Here is a 20,670-nt window from a genome sequence, read left to right as displayed (position 1 = left end):
AGCACGGAGGAGGGGACGTCATGTTTGAATTCTTGTGAGTTTCCTGTTTGTACAGCTTTGAGGGACGAAGCAGCAATGTGAAGGAGGGAGCTTATATTTGAGAGGAAAGAAAGGATTAGGTTTGGTTTCTATTTGTGTGAATTGATGCTAACCCATTACACTAGCAGATAGGTGACAAAGTCAGATGTAGAGGCGGGGGAAGAATAATTTCAAGTTTTCCCTGTCAGTTATTTTATGCAGAAATTCCTTGGAAGGAAGTCATCAAGATGACAATGATTTCTGCAGGTTTTTTTTGTACTAGACATTTAAGACAGACATTTAAATTTTTATAACTTTCTATTGAAATAAATGGCAAATTTAGCCATCAACACAGACTTGGTTTTAGGGTAGAACTGGAGCCTCAGAGCAATCCTGCTGTAATCATGGGGCTGGCTGAAGTCACCACCATGACATGAAACTTTTTCCTTGGAGCCTGTTTTGATATGGGAGTCCATTGCTCCAGCGGTGTTTAATCGCATTAGAGACAAGCCAGTGCTATAATCACTGTGAGTCACTGAAGGCAGCTCCACCAACACATATTTAGGGAGAACTGAGACACCATTATCAATGACACTATGTGTGCCTTGGGATGATACTACTCATTGTATTAAATATTTCACTTTTTTCTTTACTACATGCAGATACTACAAATTATTTCTGTTCCTCTCTTAGGTCACAGAGGAGCTCATTCAAATAAATTAATGAAGGTTAAAATTGCTTATGTTTATTAATTCTGCATGCCATTTTTCCATGGATAAAGTGTTAAGGAAAATCTCCATTATCATGGAAGGATATTCTAGTAATTGCCTGTAATTATAAGGGCATCTCACTACAAATACATTTAAGTACATCATTAGAAACTGACACTTCCATACTTCAGGACAAGAATGTATTTTAGAAAAAACAACTGAAAAAAATTCATGCTCTCCCTAGGCTGACTACCCCAGGATCTGTTGGATTCATTCCCAGCACCAACACTATAAAAGCCATTCCATTTATTTATGATATTTGGGGTGTTCGGATCACAACTGCAGGTTATTCAGATAATCAGGCTAGAATAAATCAAGCTATATTTGTGTTATATCCTAATGAGCTGCTTTGATGGTATTTTGTAGTAGAAGTAATTGATTCTCTTACCTTATCACTGTAGAAGCAGAAAGAATTTGGCATATATATGAAGATAGTCTAAGGCACCTTCAAATATACTTGTCTTAATGTACCTTACTGCTGGAGGAACTTGCAATAAACCATGCTCTGGGGGAACATGTTGCCTGGGAGGTGGGGGGGTTTATCCTATTTGCAGGCAGAACATACTATTGAAACCAGTAGTTATCCTTTTTTATCTTGTAAAGCTAAGTTTGCACCTGGAAGAAATGGCTGGGACAAGGAGCCCTGAGACCAGGAGATCACATCTAAGATTTGTATCTTAAGGGGCTCCAGGTCAAATTTATCCATGGCATATCTAATTTCAATGAATACAAACCACAATGGATTTTAGCTGCTGTACTCTGTGAAAAAGGTTTTATGTTTAGCACACTAAAAGCAAGGGCATTTTTTAAACAGAGGGAAAAATGCATTGTTGGCCTGACTCAGGCATTCTCTGTATTTTAATGCATTCTGACAGACTTCAGCTACCGTGTAATGACATGAAATTAGGAGAACTGGAAGTTAATGGAACTGGGTGACCAGAGGGGATACGTGACAGACCCTCAAGCCTCATTTCTCTGGACTGCTTGTTTGCATGCAATCACACTTCACCTGTTATGTGGAAGGATGCATTGGGGATTTTTGAACCCCCTGGTAATTTACCTGGACCTAACACACAACCACAAGCCCTCCCTCATCATTAAGTGGCTGCCTGTTGGAAGAGAAATCAAGCTTTAGTAGTTAAGACAAGCAAACACAATGTCTATTCTCATTCACTAAGTTAATCAAAAAGTTGTGTTTCCAAGTGGATTAGCCCCTCCTGAATTTGATTAAACTTTTTTTTTTTTTTTATCTCCCTTTTCCATTCAGGGAATAAACATGCATAGACTAATCTAGGGATGAATACACATTAATAGAACTACCTCCACATTACCAAATACTTGGAAAGAAGCAGGGAGGGTACTGATTCCATATAATTCACTGTCTGGGACAAAAAGGGGTTGCATAAATGTTGAGCCAAATTGTGTCCATCACAGTGCAGAACTGTGGTCTGTGCATCCTTATTTTCTCTCTGTAATGCTAGTGTAATTGCATGCTTCAGTGCTCAAGAGCACATTGGAGTGGCTTTTCTTAGCTTGTGGTTGCAGCTTCTAAAAGGTATCTGTGGGGGGTGCTTATGAGGATGCCTTTTGCAACCTCTGCTGATCATCTCAGCAAGGAATTGCAGGATCCTGGTCTTAGAATTCAAAGCACAGGCTGGAGGCACTAGAAGGGTGAATTCAAGGGACTTACTGTGGATAAAAGCACATTCATGCTGTTATTGTTTCAGTCCTCAGAGAAACTGAATGGGATGGGTAAGTCTGCAGGCAGAATTAGCACTTCCCTTGGTGAGATACATGGTGCAGTCACATAGGTGTGCGTTGCCTGATGCAAAGATCTTCAATAGGAGTCTCTCACTGATAACCATTATCTTATAAAATGATTACCAGAAGTGAGAACTGCAAAGGCTAATGAGCTATTTCTCTGGGCCCATTATCTCCATCTCACAGGAAGCTGAGTGTCCTTCATTATGTTCTTCACCGGGTGAAGCGGTGGGGAGTCCCCAACATACATCTGCCACCTAAGAAATTCTGCACTCCCTTGGCCATGTTTGCAGCAGGCATCAAACCAAAAGCACCTTCCTGCTATTTCCAGCTGTTGCACTTCCAGTTTGAGGGAATTACCTACAGGTAGCTTTTTGGCTCAAAGAGCTGTTTTACTGAAGGTGTGCTAGCCCTCAGCTAGGAATTTAGTTTGGGTTTTCTGAAGATCCATCTCCCCTTCTTAGAAGAAAGAAGATTTTTATTAATTTTTAATAATGACACCTTTGGATCTCTCCCACATAGTCTTATTACAGCTCTACCCTCTTAATAATAGGAGCGTAGAGCTGTAATAAGACTATGTGGGAGAGATCCAAAGGTGTCATTTAATATTTAGACACTTTGAATAACTGTGCTGGTGGATTCTCCTTTGACTTATCACAGTCATGCTTGAAGCACCCAAGGGTTGTAAGAAATCTTCCCAGCACAGCTGTAAACAGCAGCTCCAAGTCACAGACACACAAACCATGTTTGAAGAGTTAAAAGTACTTCCTGTTTTGGTATGGAAGTGTTTTCCCCACTATAGATCCTTGTGGCTAAAGCTAAACAGACACCCAATGAGTAAAATTAAATACAAAGTTTTCATTTGTATTTAATTTTTTAATTGAGCTATGAAGTAAAAATGAAGAACACAGGCCCTGAAGATATATGACAATTCTGGATAGGCACTGTTTAACAAGGGGTAGAACTTTGACCCACTTCAGACACACTTTAAAGTGGATCTTCAAACATAAGGAATTCTAATCAATTATCAGCATAGAATGACTCTGCCCATGCCACAGCACTGATTTTAACACAAAGTAAAACAAAAGCATGAGAGCAACACTCCTGTAAAGCCACATACATCTTTATTCTCCACCCAGGCCAGCAAGGATGGGAAAAGGAAATGCAATTAAAAATAACAATCAGCAAACAGTATCTTTAATTAAAAAACATCCAGACTAGAGCAGCCAGAAACACACTCAACAATCAGAATAACTGGAATTCCCTGCAGTCTGACAGTGGCACATAAACAAAAATTACTTGTTTGTGAAAGCAGGGTAGGACAAGACAAAAACTTGTGCTCTTTTTCTATTACAACAATTGATAATTATTATATATTTTGCAACAGGCAAACTGCTACAGAGGACAATGGGCAAGAGAAAAAGCTATGCAGTTGCTTAGAGAAAAGTCTGATTAAACTTTTACAAATAGCACCAAAACTAACCCCAAGCACCAGAACTAACACCAAGCTTAAATAGCCCCCACCAAAATCAATGAGAGAATGTCTTGAATTTAGCAGGAGACAATGAAAGCTTAGTTAAGTGTAAAGAAGTAGAAAACACATGATGGATTGTCCCAGCATATCCCCCAAAATGTGACCCCCAAACCCAGAAGCACAGCTGCACTGCAGAGGGAGGGTACTCTGATGCTCCTTTGTGTCTATGTAGCAGTAAGAGGCACACATTTGGTTTTGTCTCTACTCCAGAGGGCTGTTAGCAATCCTGAAAGCAAATCCTGCAGCTCAGCAGACATTTCACATGGATGTATTCTGTAATGAGCTGGTATTTATCATTCAAGCCCTCTGTAAGCTGAAGGCTCTTTGTGCTATTGACCCCAGCCTTTCGTCTAGCCTTGAACAGCTGCTGTTTGGCAGTGACAGCTGAATTGAGTTTCTCCCTCTGCAGCAATGCACACTTGCCAGCCATCCTTTCCCCAAACTTGTCTGCTGCACGTTGGGGCCAAGATACACAATCCACCCCTTTCATGCCAGCAGCATCCCTCTAGGCAAAGCGTGAGAACACTTGCCAGAGGACCTTCTTTTTCCTTAATGCTTGTTAAGCATCACTTATTCCCATCCTCCAGCCATGTGGGAGCCTGCAATTTCCATGTGGAGCAGTATTAAGAAGAGTGGCTGCACTAGGTCACTACAGACTGCCAGCACTGGCATGGCTTATCCTCAGCATCTCCATTGATTCAGAGGCGTATCAGCCTGCCTGACTGGAGCAGGCCTGTGAAAGGCATTCCACTGCTTGAACCAGTCCCGTGTGTATGTCAGCCTCTTTGAATCCCACTAAACTACCTGACGTAGTCTCACAGATTGGGGTCTATTCTATTTTTTTTTTTTCTGGAAGTTAGTAATTGCTTTGAAAGACTTCACCAGTAAAAAATGACAGCAGGAAGCAACAAACACAGCCTGGCTCTACCTGTGCCCATGGAGCACCACTGCTTTCCCAGTTAAGTGTGGGGCCAAGACTGCTCTTGATATTTAGCTTGTGCATTACTTACTGATGAGCCTTCAGCCAATGCTACGAGGCTCCTTTGACCTCCCAGGAACCAAGGATGCAGCAGGAACTACTTATTTCTCAGTGTCAGGACTAGAGGATCAGATGGACTTGTTTATACATCACCAGTTCCCAGATGTTCTAACCAGGACAGTCAGTGTAATCTTGAGCTCAGCCTTAAAATGCAACACAAAGCATTAGTTTCTGTGAAATCCAGCTTCTGAATGCTTCTTTCTATCATCCTAAAACTAGAGCAGTTCCCCCCCCCATAGGGAGACACCTCCAGAGACAGGAGTGACTGCACAGCTGACAGACTGCACATCACACTTACCTACCTACATGCAAGCAAATGGTGGGCTCGTCTGGCTTGGGCCTCACAGACTTTCCAGCAGCACCAGCTGAACTGGAGCACTGAGAAAATTAACTGCCTTTCAAATGTGTTACTCAGTCCCCATTAGAATCTGCTATACCTCTCTTTTATTTTGCTCATCTCCTTAGGCCAAAACCCCAATAGATGATTGAGAATAAAGAACTTTTCTGCTAGTCATTTTTTAAAGAGACAATTTGAATTTCTCCAGCCTGTGGTGGCCACCTCTGCCTGGTCAGGGAGCCCACTATGATGCCATAAAATATCCAAAAAGGAGGGAAACCCATTATGAAAATGAGACATGAGGGGAGAAAGAGGTACAATTCATTCTCTTCCACATAATTAAATAGGAAGAGGGATGAGTTGGGAAAGGTGACACAGATTTCCAGAAGCACGGATAGACATGAACTTCTGGACTTCCCCATTCTGAAAGGGGAGGTTCAACAGCTCTTCCATAAGAACAACTTGAAAACCAGAATAACTTGTTTCAGAGCCCTTCGCATCCCAAGTGCCTTCAACTCCACCTCCCTAAATCCAGGTAATGCAAGTCCACACCTGCACTGCAGTGTGATATAAATGGATTGTCCCCTCCTTAGGGGCAGGCACCTCCTCAGAGCTAGTATTTCCTCCCTATAATACAACTAACTGTTTGCACTGCATAACTCCTGTAGATCATTCCTCCCTAGAAGTGCACATACCAAGAGAACCACTGCAGATGTGTTCCAAGCACCTATCTGAGAACCTGCAGCCACTTGAGGGTTCTTGGTGACCGCCCCATCAGGTCCCCACACACCACATTACAAAGCAAGCTCTGCTCTCCCATTGTGGGATGGGGCTGTTTCAGGTCAGTGTAGAACTCACTTGCCTTTGTTGGCAGCTATGCTGTCCTCTCCCACTATTTCAGTGGTCTGTGACACTGGACTCTGACAGTGTCTAAGCAGTCAGCCTGCCTAAGTTAGCTGCTCTTGTTGGAAGGACTGGGAAAGGTCCCTTTCTAAGAAAACTGCAGGAACATCACATATTTTGCAATTTAGCCTTCACCTCTGAATGGGTTCCAATCTCTTGCAGTTCATCCCCTGAGCAGAGACTTCTTTTCACTCTGTCATAGGTCACATTTATGTCCTACTGCTGAAAAGTAAAGTCTGCCTTGACAGAAGTGGACTTATCACAATATGTCTCTGCTACTCCACGAACAGCCAGAGCCCTGCAGACCTGGATTTTCTTATGACTCCCAGAAGCTGTAATTAGCTACAACATATGACAAATCCTTGGAAAGCCATGCACCTCCCCACCCAGAGCATGTGAAGCTAGCATTCTTGCATTCTGTGACATTTAAAGAGGACTCTCAGCCCAATATTTTATTCATTAAATTTGTGTTTAAATATATATATATATTTTTTTTTTTAATCAGTGTGTTATCTTCTAGGTGAGAACACTGGTGTATGACCAAAATAGTCATCCAGGACAAAGGCTCAGACTGCTGAGGTCTCAACCCCCTGCGCAGAGCTCTTGGCAGAGAGACTACCTGAGATATTGTCAGAATCAAGCAGCTCGACAATGCTGTACGGAGAACAATCTTCCAAGCCCAGCTTGCTGCAGAGCCAGCCACAGAATCCTTTCTCCATATCCCTGACAGCATGCCACCAGTACCCAAAGGACCATGCTACCTGGGCTACAGCTGAATACAGGCCTAGGGAGAAAGAAACAACCATAATTATAATTGGGTAGGAGATAATTAAAAAAGGACAAAAGGTGATTTTGTGCCAGAAGGTCCTCTCTTCATTGTACACCAAGAAGATGTTGTACCATGTAATGGTTCCATAGTAGAATGAAACCACGAAGGACACTACAAAAATGATGGGGAGGCAGATGATGGTCCAGAGGACGATGTGAGGTCCTCTGTCTAACCCAACATCACATTTCTTCTTTTTCTCAGGTACATCTTCTTTAGGAGGCTCCTTTGACTTAGCCAGTTCCTGCAGCTCTTTATCTGTTAGGGTGACGTGGATGTCCACCATCTGACCCTTCTTCTTTCCCCTGGTGATTGTTCCAGTCAAGGTGACATAGCGGCTGTCTAAAGGCATGTTCCAGACACCTACAACACAGATAAACTCATCTACATCAGATTTATTTTCTGTACAAAGTATTTTGTGTAAATCTTCAAAGACCCCAAAGACAATTAGATAGTCCATATGGAGTTACGTGTAAAATCAAATTTAAAAAGATGGAAAACAAGAAGCAATGCAGTATGAAGAAAATTACCACAGAAGAAAATGAAAGAAGAGCTAATGAGGAAGAAGACAGGAATTCCAAATTATAGAAATCACAAGAGAGAAAAGTCCAGTGTCTCCACTAGGGACAATACATGAAGGGAAAGTGCTGCAAGAGTATAGGAGAATGAGAGAGAATGAGACAGAGTAACTCAGTTGAAAATGGTATACATGTTTTCTCTGTTTACTTCATGCATTTATTGCTGAGCAGCATGGACACATGGGATTAATTAGATAAGCATCACTAAGACTCTTGTTTGGGAATAAGCACATGCACACATTAAATTATACCTGAATAGCTAATATTTCACTTTACATTTGCATTGTGTCTCAATCCAAATTAATTTTTGAAGTTTAGAAAAACTTAACAAACTGTCATAAAATTATGTTTGCATTTCAAGAGATCAGTAGAGGCACCAAAGTGGGCAGTGCTGGTATATGTGTTAAAAGTTACAAAGGAACTGCTTCAGCTTTCAAGTGACATTGGTATAGGATGGGCCATGCAGCGGCCATAAACTCCTCTTTGGGGCTACAGTTTATTTCCTCCTGGTCTTAATTCTGACTAGCTTGGAAGAAGGTCTCCAGAAACTCTTAAAAAGAGGCTGAGCTGCTTGAAGTGCTCCACAAAAGTAGGAAGGCAGCAGGCAAGTAATAATAGGGTCTGGGATCATAGGGGCATCTGGTGGACCAGGAGCATTTGGGCCCCTCTCAGCCTGCACTGCTGACTCACAGGAGTTTTTAGCCACAGGACCTGCCTTCCACACTTCTTCCCTGGACAGATAGCAGAAGTGAAAGTGACTCAAAGATCCCCCATAATGACCTTGCCAAATAATCACCCTTTGAGAGGAAGCCGTGCTGAGTGCATGCAAACAGAAGGCAACAGCAAATCCTAGATAATGTGTTAAATTCCCTATCAAAGGTAGAGCCACTAACTCCATCTGCTTCCATCCTTTCACTTAACAGGCAGTTGTTTAGGCATGGACAGTGACATCATTAGCTTAATGCATGCATAGCACTGCAACCAGCACATCAACCCCAACCAGCACATACATTTAAAACTAAAACTGTAGCAATAACCTAAGTTTGCAAAGAACTGCAGGAGACATCCCAAATCAGCCTGTAATGCTTTCTGTTTCAGAGCATTTTCAGGTATGAACTCAAGGTCTCCCTGCCTGCAGTCTGGTAGAGGGTTGGTCCCACAGTCACTTCCATTTGACCTTAGAGCATGATGGCATCAAAAAAGCTTATGTGAAGTGAGTATTCTCAGGGCTACATACCATCTGTCATAGACTGACCCAGGAACTTGGAGCCTTCCTCAGAGCTCTTATCCCCTCCTTCTTCATCCACCTGTTCTTCTTCCACCTTATTGTCATTCTCGGACCGATACACGATTATTGACTCGGGCCGGGACTCTTTCTTCTTCTTTTTCCTGCGGTCCATAGTGGCTTCCCCATCAAAGGTGACAGTGGTTGCCACAGCCCTTCTCATTGTCCCACAGCGAGGGCTCTGGCCTCCAGGCTTGCTGTCTTTCTGCACAGTCTCCTCCATCCCACTGCTGCTCTCAGTCACCTCACCTGGCATCCTGTAGCACCTGTTTCCAATCCAACAGCACCAATCCTGCACTTAGAAGTCATTGATTAACAATGGTCCCATGGATGCTTTGTTCTGGTAAGATGTCCCACTGCTGGTATCCAAACTATGCACTCCATTCCCAGCCTAAAATGAGAGAGAAGGCTGAAAAAGTGTCTTTGTCTTACCAAGTAGAAAAGATTGGCAGAATTTTCCTCAAAAGAGTTACGTCCAACTGGTTTAAATGTCATCTGAAGATCTCTATTACTGTCCTGAAAATCAGTTCTCTTACACGGCTACATGTTTTGTGGTGTCTAATCTATCTTGATTCTTAGGGTCCAGTTTTCAGTATAATAAACCAAAGCTACTGGAAAGAGTATTAACGTTTATAAGAAGGAATTAAACATAGCCAGCTTACTGGATGAATTTAACATTCCTCTGCAATGCTGGAAACAAACAGAAGACAATAGTTTTGGCCTGAAGGCGTCAGAATAAAGGATGGAAACCATAGATGAAAAAGAAGTTGACCGATTTAAGGGGCTGGCCTAGAGACAAGTGCAACAGGAACACTGTGCTTGTCCAGCATTACAGCAGCTATATTGGTGCCAGCCTTTCTCATTTTGAGCTTCTAATGATCTACTCCCCTCTGCAAGGATATTACAAAAATTAATCAAATTATGTCAAAATGAGTGATGTTTCAAACTTCAGCAATTTAGCAATATGTAGTGTTGCCATACTTTTAAAAATACAGAATATACAGTGGATTTAAAGCAAAATTATTATTAAGATGACTTAGCTGGAGAGAGAATTGGGAACCACAGCAAATTCTTCTGATTGTGCAGAGAAAACAACATGAGTGTTCACAAATCTTTTTGGCAAAAATCAATTTTTGCTCCTCATTCAAGCAAAGTTAACAGTGATATCAAGTGAAACTATCATCCATGGGAAAGCTGCCTAAGTAAAAACCACATTATTAAGCATGCATTGAGGCAGACAAATCCTGCTCCATGAATATGGAAAAAGGATTAATGGTTCTCAGATTTCATAACATTTAAGGAAACTGACAGTGCCAAGTATTCATGAAGCATTTAGGTACAAATCTGAATACAATGAAAAACATTTTAACAACTCTGAAGATCTCTCTTGAACATTTACATGAACACTTGTATTTAAAAGAATGCAACTGACCAATAATTAAGCTTCTACCTAGTAACTGAGTCTTTCCTTTAACAGGAAACTAAGAATCACAAGCATCATAGTTTATAGCCTACATAATTCTGGGGAAATAGTTTTGCTTGAATGGATGACAGAAAAAAGTTAAGCACTTTTAAATTTGGCAGTATGGTCCTGGTCTTCCCACAGATCTAAGATTTTGCTGGTCTGTTCTGAAATTTTGTGCAGAACTTTAGATCAACTATTTATGCCTGGTTCGCTCACACTTAAACACACCACACCCACACAAAACTTGTATCACTTTAACACCTAAAGGACTGTGTCCATTTGGCTCGAAGGAGCCTTGAAGAATTCAACAATCAGATTATTTTTGTGCATTAGAGAAAATAAATCTTTCCTGGTGATTAGAAGACACATAAAATGGACTTTAAAACCCCTCAAGATTCAGTATACCCCAGAAGCCAGACTACTTCTAAATTACTGTGCAGACAATATTTTTAGCTATGCAGCATGGCTACAAAGAGTCTGTTTAGATTGCCATCACACCTGCCATAAAATATGTATGTCTAAATTAGCAGACACACTGGAAAACAGAAATTCATGTAAGCTTTCGTTTGTTGGCTTTTTTTGTTTTGTTTTTGTTTTAATGCCTTTAGGGGTAAATGGAATTAATTTATGCAATGGAATAAACTCACTCTTTGTAGTAAATTCATTCAGGAAGTACAACAGACTCTAACATTTTTCTCTGAACATCAGCTGTAAAACTTCATGTTTTGCCTCTATAAAACCTTGAAAATATGTGATTGAGCCTAATGAGCCCCTGAGACAACAGTGAGATTCTGCTTCAAAAAATTTGGGAAACAGGCCTGGAAACTGAGAAACCAAAAGCATCACTTTTGGAAGAATCTACTAAAAGTCTGGAGACACAGAAGTTGATTAGATTCCCAAAGTTCCTGGCTCTAGTTCCATGTTCAGTCCCTACTGATTTGAGACGGGAATGACTTACAAGTAACATTTAAAAATAACACAAAGCTACAGGCAAATATTTGTAGTTGGGTTGGTTTTTTTTCTTAAAGTTGATCCAGCTGTGGCCTGCTTAAACTCACAGTGGATGATAAACTAATGTCAGTTCTCAGTGTGAGGCCAAAGCCCAAAGGACTATGTCAGCCCTGACTGCGAAGGGAGCAAGGTGATATCCCTCCTGAATCTCTCATAGACAGACACCAGCAATCTGTATCCTGTTCTTGTGCTCACCACACAAGCAGAACGCTGATTAATGACCAGAAGATGCCCATGATGCCCAAGTTATTTTGCTATGTCTGATGTTCCCACCCCACTATATAGCAGCCACTGCCTCTGTGAGTTACCACCAGGACTAGAAACACCTCCACAGCAGGGTAATCTGAGAGTGGCAGCTCAGTTTCTCCTCCTGCTGATAAAAGGAGAGGGAACAGGCAATGGGGGACAAGCCCCTAAGAAGCACTGTTGCTGTGGCTGAGTCAAAGCCCTTGGGATAAGGAAGTGAAGGAGCCCAGATTATTCTCTTTAAGGCACAAGAAGCTAAAATCTGATGTCAGTCTGTCTACATCAAAACCAAAAGCATGTAGGAGATCCTTATGACCCAGCAGAGGAGGATGCAGCAAGATAAAAAGCTGAAAGATGCAAAAAGGCAGACGTTAGGTAGGTGTTTTAACAAAGTGGGTAGGTGTCCCTTGGTATATCACAGGGTGATAAACTGTTGGGAAACTTCCAAATCTGGACTGGCTGTCTTGGCAGAATTTTGGTCACCTGTACTTGACCAGAAGAGGGAAAGTCTTCTGGTTTGCATTAGGGAGCAGTCAGATTGAAGATCACAAAGATCGCTCCTGATCTTATGCCTGTTCTCACCGTACACGTTTATTTTTCTCTCAACGGTTTCCCAATGAAGCAGCTAAAATATCCAGTGCCAGCTGGTCCAGAACTTCTGCACACTGCACTTCAAAATACCACCATCAGCTCTACATCCTACAGCAGTGCTGCTGAGTTGAACAGGTTCAAGCCTTAGTCCCATTTTTCCTGGAAATATTTTCTCTGTAGCTGCAAACAAGAAATGGGCTCTTGCAGAAATCACAGTAGTGTACAAAGAGCTTCATTTTCCTCTCTTCCTTTTCTTTACCACTTCTAAGAATAAGGCCAACCCTCAGCACTCCACAGCTGTCCACAGCACCAGTTCCTCCAGCCACACACCAAAACCTTCACCCTTTAAAAGCCTTGCTATGGAGCTGAAACATTAACAATTGCTGTGCATCTCATACTAGTGATGCCCCCAACGTGGGTGCACAGGGGCAGACAGGAATCAAAACTGTCCATGGGAGAGAAAGAAAAGAAATTGTCATATTTCAGAGATAGAAAGGAGCAGTTTATTAGCCAAACAATTTGTTATTAATCTCCATATGAAAACAGATGGAGAACCCTGGGGAGGCTACTCTGCAAAAGCACTTTGTAGAGTAATTTTTAGAAGCACAGTCTTCTGTTACTATGCAGGAAAGCTACGGCTGCTTATGCTTCCTGTGACAGTAATAGTCTCTGACATACAAAACAGGAGCCTAAAAGCTTGGCCTTGCACCATTTAGGTCAAAGGAAGCTTCTTCCATTGGTTTTCAGGGTTTGATCCTGCTGCTAACAGAATAGAAATTATCTGGTTTGAATGCAGACGGGGAAGAAGAGCCTTCCTGCAAGCTAATAAAATCCTTGATCTTAAACCCCAGCTACAGCACAAGTAACCTTTTTATGACTGCTCAGAGCAGACATGAAAGGAAAAAATGTAGACGGTAAGCAGCAAGGAGCATAAATTTTTATTTTTATAGTCACATAAAATGTACAAAACATAAGAAGAACTGTCACGGCGTCTTCACTCTCATCATGCAGGGGTTGTCTGCAGAAACAAAAAAACAACCTGTGCTTTAGAAGCACTGTGATTTATGCAGGTTGGGGAAGAGATGAAGGGAAATCTACCCCAGAGACACACCTTGAGAGAGCTTCCCAGACACAGATATTCCCTTGCTTGCTGCTTTTACTCCATAACCTCTGCATCCCGGTCCCATCTCCACTCAATCCCTGCCTCTGATTTTGTGCATGTGTGTGGTTTTGAGCATGCATGTTACCCAAAGGATATTTTCTAATCCCTAGTATTTTTAAAGGGGTTTTCTGCTGTAACTGCAGGGGCAAACTGTACACATGAAAAATAGGTGGTATTAGATGCATCCAGCTGTTCAGGACAGATCTGTCTGCCACCAACCAATTGTGTTATAACAGGACGCATTGGTCTAAGGCAGAACATGCAGCCCCCAGGCCCTAGAAAAACATGTGACAAGACATATATAAGAAAGCCAATTTAATTCACACTTTATGTAGGAAAAGGGCCAAATGGTAGGGCTCCTTCCACAGCTTTGGTTCTGTTTTAAATGCCTAAATGACTCCACATTATCTTTCACATATGCATCCTCACCTGCTAAAACAGAGGATGTCTCTTTCCTTTTTATTTTATGGTGAAATAGATCAAACTAGATTGCACAGTTGAAACTAGCAAATACTCAAGGTTGTGATGAATGTCATATCAGACAGTGAGGCAAGAACAGCTCCTCCCTATCAGTACCAGGGTCTGTGCAGCTTGTGGTGAGCTTGACAGGGGGATTTATCTCACTGAAAAAAATAAAATGTTATTTTTAGACATACAGATTCTTCACCAAACAGCTCTTTCTACAGGAAGGAATGTCTAAGGAAGGAGGGGAAAACTACCCCTCCTGGCAGTGGCTGATTTCAAACTGCATTGTCTGTATAACAACAGCAAGAAACACAAAGAAAAACATCTACCTCTACCACCCAGCAAGGTAAAAGAAAGCAAACATTAAAATTCAAAGTTCACACCCTCTCTGCTAAATCCACAGACTTCCAAGCACTTTCATTTCTTGGAAAGAGAAACAAGAAAAATGACTATGCTCTCTCTGGGCATGCTTCCAAGCAGGAGCAGACTTTAAGCTGGACTGCCACAAGCAGAGGATGACACTGAGCACCCAAGCATTGGGGTAACACAGAAAGATGACCCAAGTCACCAAAAACTTTACAGGTGTTTGCTAGTGGAGCCCCCCCATGCTCCATGCCTTCCCCTCAGGAGCAGAGTGTGCTGAAAGTTCAAGCTAAAAGCAAAGGGAGGTGTGGGCAAGCAATGTGATTTCTGGGGGCAAGAACTGACAGACCCAAGTTTGCCCAGTCCTTCCAGTTTATCACAGGCACACAGCTCCTGCCTGTTGGCAGGTGCCATTAGGCTAGCCCTGTACCACACCATGAGCCAAACCTGCTGTGGCCAGCACTGCTGTTGACCATCACTGGAGCTGCAGCAAGACTGGACTTGCTTGGGTGTGGATTAAAGGCTTCCTTGCTCCTGGGGCCATGCTGGGTGCCTCAGGACCTTTGCTCTCCGTTCCATTCTTCCGTGAGACACCAAATGCTCGCTGACAGCATTCTACAGCTACAGACAAAACACCAAAAAAAAAAAGTAGTGGAGAGATACATTCCATAGTATCACTATTGTTTCTGAATGACATTTTCCAGGGATATTTTTAAAAGTCAAGGACATTTTGCAGAGTATCTGTTTTATGTATCAGTTCTTTTTATTTTCCTTTGCTGTTCCATAACTTTTCCAAATGTCACAGAACAATAACTGCTGTGCAGATCACTTATTACTGAAGACTGGAAGACAGCATACAAGAATAGCTGAGCATTTTTATTTTTTATTAAATGGAATGCCCAATCATTTTTCTTGCATGCCAACATTTAAAAAATCCCTCAGCTGTACTAGTCTACCCTTTTTGGAGCAAAAGCTTGAAATGCTATCTTGCCCTCATCTTCCCACTTATTTGAACAGACTGCTAGAAGAAAGAGAAATTGTGATAAAAGACATAAAGCTTCCCACTGCCTCCACATGGATGATATCTGTTTCTTTATGTTTATTATACCGTGCAAAAAATGTCAAGGAATGGCATGGGCACATTAGCCTTTAAAGAGAACCAAGGTTTTAAAAGGAGCCTGATTTGGAAATGGAAATCTTGAAATCTTCAAAGCAAACCAAGCATTTAGATATGAGTCTTGAATAAACTCAACCAAAGACTCTAAATTTTGTAAGAAAAATTAGATTTCAACTGTAGAGGTATGCTTTCTCTGTTGCCCTGCCCTACCCCTCACTTCTGGACTTGCCAAAACAAGCCATCCTGAGTAACCTCGAAACTGCACGTGCTCATTGCAATCCCTACCCCATCTCCCAAGTCACTGCTGGATTACACTGTACCATAGGAACAGCTGAACAAAGTCAATCCCACCAACTTTAGTCAAACATCCTGCTTCCACAGCAGTGCCTTCAGGCTGAGATCAAGTGTAGCATCTATTTTTATTGGTTTAAGACCCAACTTGTCCTTCACTGGCTTTGGAAGATGCACTAGAACTTGCTGCATACAGAAACCAGAGGGCAGAGAAAACACCTTCTACACAGCATTTACACACTCATGGGGAAGTAAGTAACACTGGGAGTTGCTCCAAAGCCATGAAACACTGGTGGTGGGTGTGAAGCACCTGTGCTAACACAGGACTTCTGCTACAGACAAGACTGCAGGGGATGCCAGTGAAGAGCTCCAAGACCTCCATCACACAGTGCTCACAAGAAAAGGTTTCAATGCATGCTGAACTCTTTTCTGACCTTTACAATAACTAGAAGCAAGGACCCTGGTTAACACCTCAGGCTTTTTTTCTTTTCTTCCTACTCAGAAGATCCCTGACAGTCTCAGTCCCCTTTCCTGCCCTGCTCTGTGCTGGCAAGATCAAGCACCCCAGTCAGTGCTTTACTGACAAAATGAGGAGAAACCACACATTGAAATACCTGCAATTAGAGAGGAAGCAGTTGCAGCCATACAGCCTAATGGAAAATCCAGTCAATTGTAAATCCCGTCTGGAAAGCATTATCTGAAAAATACCAACAACAAGCTACATACATCCTGTGGTTCTTCTTTAGGCAAGATATTTGGGGGCTTCAAATCAAAGCTTTCTCTGAGTAACACTGGGCTGCAGCCCAGGAGTTGCTGGAGAGCACAACTGCACAGAGAGTGAACTAGAATATTCCCCTGGGAGTGATTCTGGATTGTTTAATGCATTGCACAGTAAATACAATCTAGGATATTTAGACAGTATCTCCAGCAGCAGGAATTACTTGGCTCAGGGGAGTTGGGATTGGATACAAGTGCAGATAGAGACCTGTGATGACAGGATATTAAAAATGCAGCACTTTGAACTGCAGACATGTGAATGCTTCAGTATCATTAGTATGGTATTAGCAGGGTGTGTAATTGTTTAGAAAATCTTTCTACAAACACGTTTCAAACTGTTTGATGCTGATATTCTATATCTTACACCACTGTAAACTCTGCTTTGAGGGGGATGTCTGTCTTGGTATGTCTCCTATGTCTGTCTCCTTTTTTTCTTTTTTTTTTTTTTTTTTTAATCATTGGAATAAAATTGCTAGGGATAATGATAAGAGATTTTAAAATCCTGACTATCATCTAATTAGACTGAAATCCCCCAAGACATAGCTGAGAGTAAAGTGCCTTTCCAGACAGGAAGTCCCCAAAAAGATGAATTGACCAGAAAGCCTGAACATCAGCTGGGGCTGAACAGGAGGCTGTTCTGACATGGAAACCAGAAGCCACTAAACAGAAAGGCTCTCACTGTTAAGAGATGAAAAAAGGAAAAGCAGCCTCAGGAGAGAATGTACAGACAGGAGGAGAAAGTAGCAGGGATTTCCAAAGAGGAATTGCATAACCCCATGGAAAGGTCTAGAGAGGTAAGGACACAAACACCAACTTTCATTTGGTTTTGGCTCAATCCAAGCATTTCTTGTAATGGGAGAGTAGCAGTTATTGTTGTTACACTTTGTGTGGTTTTTGCTGTCCCAGGAGAAGAAAAATATGAGCCTAGAGCACCAAAAAGAGTGGGGTCTGGGAAAGCAGAGGCTACTGAAGTGCAAGCCTCATTTTTCGGAAGGCTAACTCGCAGAAATGCTCTATGAGAAACTGTCTCTAACCTTAAAATTTTATTTCTGGCACTAAGATGCTTTCCATTAAATCTCCTCTGCCCTCACCTCCTTGTGAGACTGCTGACCCCAGGCATACCTCTCACAGGGTTTGGATCCCGTGGAGGTTTCTCTCCTGTTTGGAGCCACCTCTTCTCTCATGACAGGTTGGTACTTCACTCTTGAGACCTTTCCCCTTGCCAGCGTGGATTCTGAGCTATAGGAGGGCACAGACACCCTGAAGGATAGGATGCCATAAGGAATTCTCAAGGCAGTACATATCAGTGCCAGGATTTTTAAAGCATGGCAGCATACTGGACTGGCAGGTGTCGTCAGCTGAATAGCTGAGCCATAGGCTGGCAAAGCACAACGACAGCTTTGGACAAAAGTAGCCTTTTCTGAAAACGCAGGGTTTCCTATTCATCTCAATAAATTGAACTACTTCATTCAAAGCCAAGACACAATCTGGGAGCTAGGAAATCTAAAAAAAACCAGGAAATCTATTTTTTTCTCTTCAATATGTAAATAAAAAAGTAGATGTTCAAGAATGACATATGCTAATCCTACAATTCCAAATGAGCTGACAACTGGAAAAAACTACTGAATTCCTTTTTTGTCATTTTGACTTTTGAATGGTTGATGTTTTAAGTGATAGTTATACCAAGGCAAAAAAAGTCAGACGGTTAACTTCAGAAAACAAAAATTAAGACTCCAAGGCTTTAAATGCTGATTTATTTTCTTCCAAATTCAAGCTGACATATACTGGAAAAAAAAAAAAAAGCTGTCTAATCAGACACTATTTTCTAACACATAAAAATTCAGAATCTTAACATTAAGTTTATAGAGTAACAAACATCAATATGCAAAAGCCTTTGCTTACTGAATTTTCCACTGTCTGTGTGGATTGACAGACCAACGTGTTTTAATGCTATCTATCAATAAAAGAAAAATAACATTCCTTTGTGATTTAGAAAGTACAAGCATATGAGGAGATTAAAATTGATTTCAGTTAATAAGATTTTCTTCCTTTCAGCTTAAATAATTTCAACGACTGGGTAAAAATCCATTCACACAAAGGTACAGTTTGAATCCTTGGTTCAAAGGCAACAGACACAACAGTGAACAGAAGCCACTGCTTTGCTGAAAATGTCTGTGAGCATTGGTTATCCCAGCTCTATTTTTTGTGAATTCATTTTGTACCAGAAGGGGCTACCCTCCACTGAATGCCAAGGAATGGATGTCTCTTTTCCCTCCTCCTTCCTCTACAGTCTTGATGCCTTTCCCCTTTCTCCTCCCACCCCTCACTCACAGAACCCTTACTCTTGGGTTCAGCCCCTTATTAATGGCATTTCTGTGGCTATGGGGAAATTCCAGAAACCAAGAAATATATCCTGATAGGGAAGAAAAATTCTTTGATAGTGCTCTCTAGGAAGAACACTGAAGTCAAGGAGGTCACATGAGTAGAAAGGCCCACTGGATTTTCCTTGGAGCCATGCAGCTCAGTTGGGATGGCAGGCAGGCTGGAATATGAAGATCTAATTCACTAGCACAGATGAGTGCTTCTCCCTGGGATTAATTAATGATTGCTCTGATACGGCCTGCCTAAGATATGTAGGGCAGCCAGAGACAGTTAATGGGAATCTGTGAAGTCTCAGATTGTGAAAGATAATTAAAGGGAGGAAAAAAATTTTTTGCAGTGTCACTCACAGTGTTTCACGTTTTGCCCCCAGAAAGTGGGAATGCTTTCAACACTGATGTATTCTGCAAACAATTACCCACCCCAAAAAGGCAATTTTGTCTAACAGTTGCCTTATTGGCCTAAGTCATGATGCAGAAATGCACCCCTGTCTTGTCACCCTTTCACAGTCAGATGAATGAATCTGGACACACTGTTAACTTCTCCATGCCTCCCCTCTCATATACCTTAAAGGAGAGTACACAGTTTCCATTGAAACACTGAACTACAGGATAAACACATTATTCTCAAATTGTCCTGGATTTAAAGTATTAAACCTTAAAGCATGCTTTTGGAAAAATAAATAAATTTGTTTCACAAATGAGAATCCCAAAACAGACTCAATGATTCTCCCATTTTACTTATATATCTTAAAAAAAAAAAAAAAAAAACACCCAAAAAAAAAAAAAAAAACACCTCACTCTCTCCTCACATTAGCCAACTCTCCTAAGGCAAAAATAACAAGACAAAATTGAGACATACTTTCAAACATCTCTTCTATTGAAAAGGACAGAAGAGATGCCTGGAAAGACACTGAACATGCACACACATGCTGCTGGGCACATCAGCGCCGGTTAAAATCATCTGCAACGGACAAAGATGCTCTGTCACTTCACTGTGGGACAGAAAAGAAAATAATGCTGCCTGTCCTCTGAGTCAGCTGTGCAGTTAACAGTGAGCTTACTTAGGGCCATTTTAAGGGGGCCGGGAGAGGGGGGACGGACACCACCACCACCACCACAAAGGCAACTGAGCCCAAAATGACTCTACTGGGGACATGCTAAACGCTGTCACCTCAGCCTTCACAGCCTCTTCCCTGCAAAGTCCATGCCCGCAGATAGAACTGCCCGCCCGCGGGTCCGTGGCAGGCGCACAGCAGCACCTTCTTCTGTCCGTGACAGCCTCCGGGCTTCCCACCGGCTGCTCCCGGCGCGACTCCGCTCCCGCTGCTCCTCAGGGTGCCTGCCCGCGTCCAGGGGAAGGTGACCCGAAGCGGAATAGAAAACCGAGGCACCCGTCCCTTACAAGCGGACGAGCCCGCAGCTGCGGGCAGGTGGGCGCTCACTGCGGGGCTACAGCGGCGACCCCGCGGCGCCACCGGAGGCACCGACCCCTCCCGGGCGCTGAGCGGCGTCTGCCCCGCGGGGCGGGACCCGGGCGACACCGACAGCGGACAGCCGCTCCCCTTGCCTTACCTGCCGCCCGCGGTGCCACGCTGTGCCGCGACACAGGACCCTGGCACCGCCGCCGCCACCAGCACCGCTCCGCCGTCCCCGGCGCCGAGCCCCGGGCGGGCGGGGCCGCGCGTCACTCGGCGGGGGCGGGCGCGGCTGAGCCCCGGGCGGGCAGGAGGGAGGGAGGGAAGGAGGGGGA

The 20,670-nt window shown here is 42.7% G+C and overlaps 1 protein-coding gene across 6 annotated transcripts; it reads right to left on the bottom strand.

Annotated features, from left to right (window-relative positions):
* Positions 1-3,651: 3,651 nt before the first annotated feature.
* Positions 3,652-20,593, bottom strand: TMEM169 (transmembrane protein 169). Of its 6 annotated transcripts, none has more exons than XM_050976898.1 (7): positions 20,493-20,586; positions 19,780-19,881; positions 16,377-16,459; positions 14,802-14,975; positions 13,956-14,149; positions 9,004-9,442; positions 3,652-7,551 (listed from the first exon to the last, which is right to left on the bottom strand). In XM_050976898.1, the coding sequence occupies exons 6-7, from the start codon at positions 9,305-9,307 to the stop codon at positions 6,929-6,931; spliced, it is 927 nt and encodes a 308-aa protein (XP_050832855.1). In that variant the 5' UTR covers positions 9,308-9,442; positions 13,956-14,149; positions 14,802-14,975; positions 16,377-16,459; positions 19,780-19,881; positions 20,493-20,586; the 3' UTR covers positions 3,652-6,928. The 6 variants fall into 6 exon arrangements, with proteins under 6 accessions (XP_050832855.1, XP_050832856.1, XP_050832853.1 ...); XM_050976899.1 differs by lacking the exon at positions 19,780-19,881 and having other exon boundaries at positions 3,652-5,265; positions 6,982-7,551; XM_050976896.1 differs by lacking the exon at positions 19,780-19,881.
* Between the last annotated feature and the right edge of the window lie 77 nt (positions 20,594-20,670).

This window comes from Serinus canaria, chromosome 7 (assembly GCF_022539315.1).
Source record: "Serinus canaria isolate serCan28SL12 chromosome 7, serCan2020, whole genome shotgun sequence".
Lineage (NCBI taxonomy): Eukaryota > Metazoa > Chordata > Aves > Passeriformes > Fringillidae > Serinus > Serinus canaria.
The sequence above is the reverse complement of the archived record's forward strand: the minus strand, read 5'-3'. Positions and strand labels throughout refer to the sequence as shown.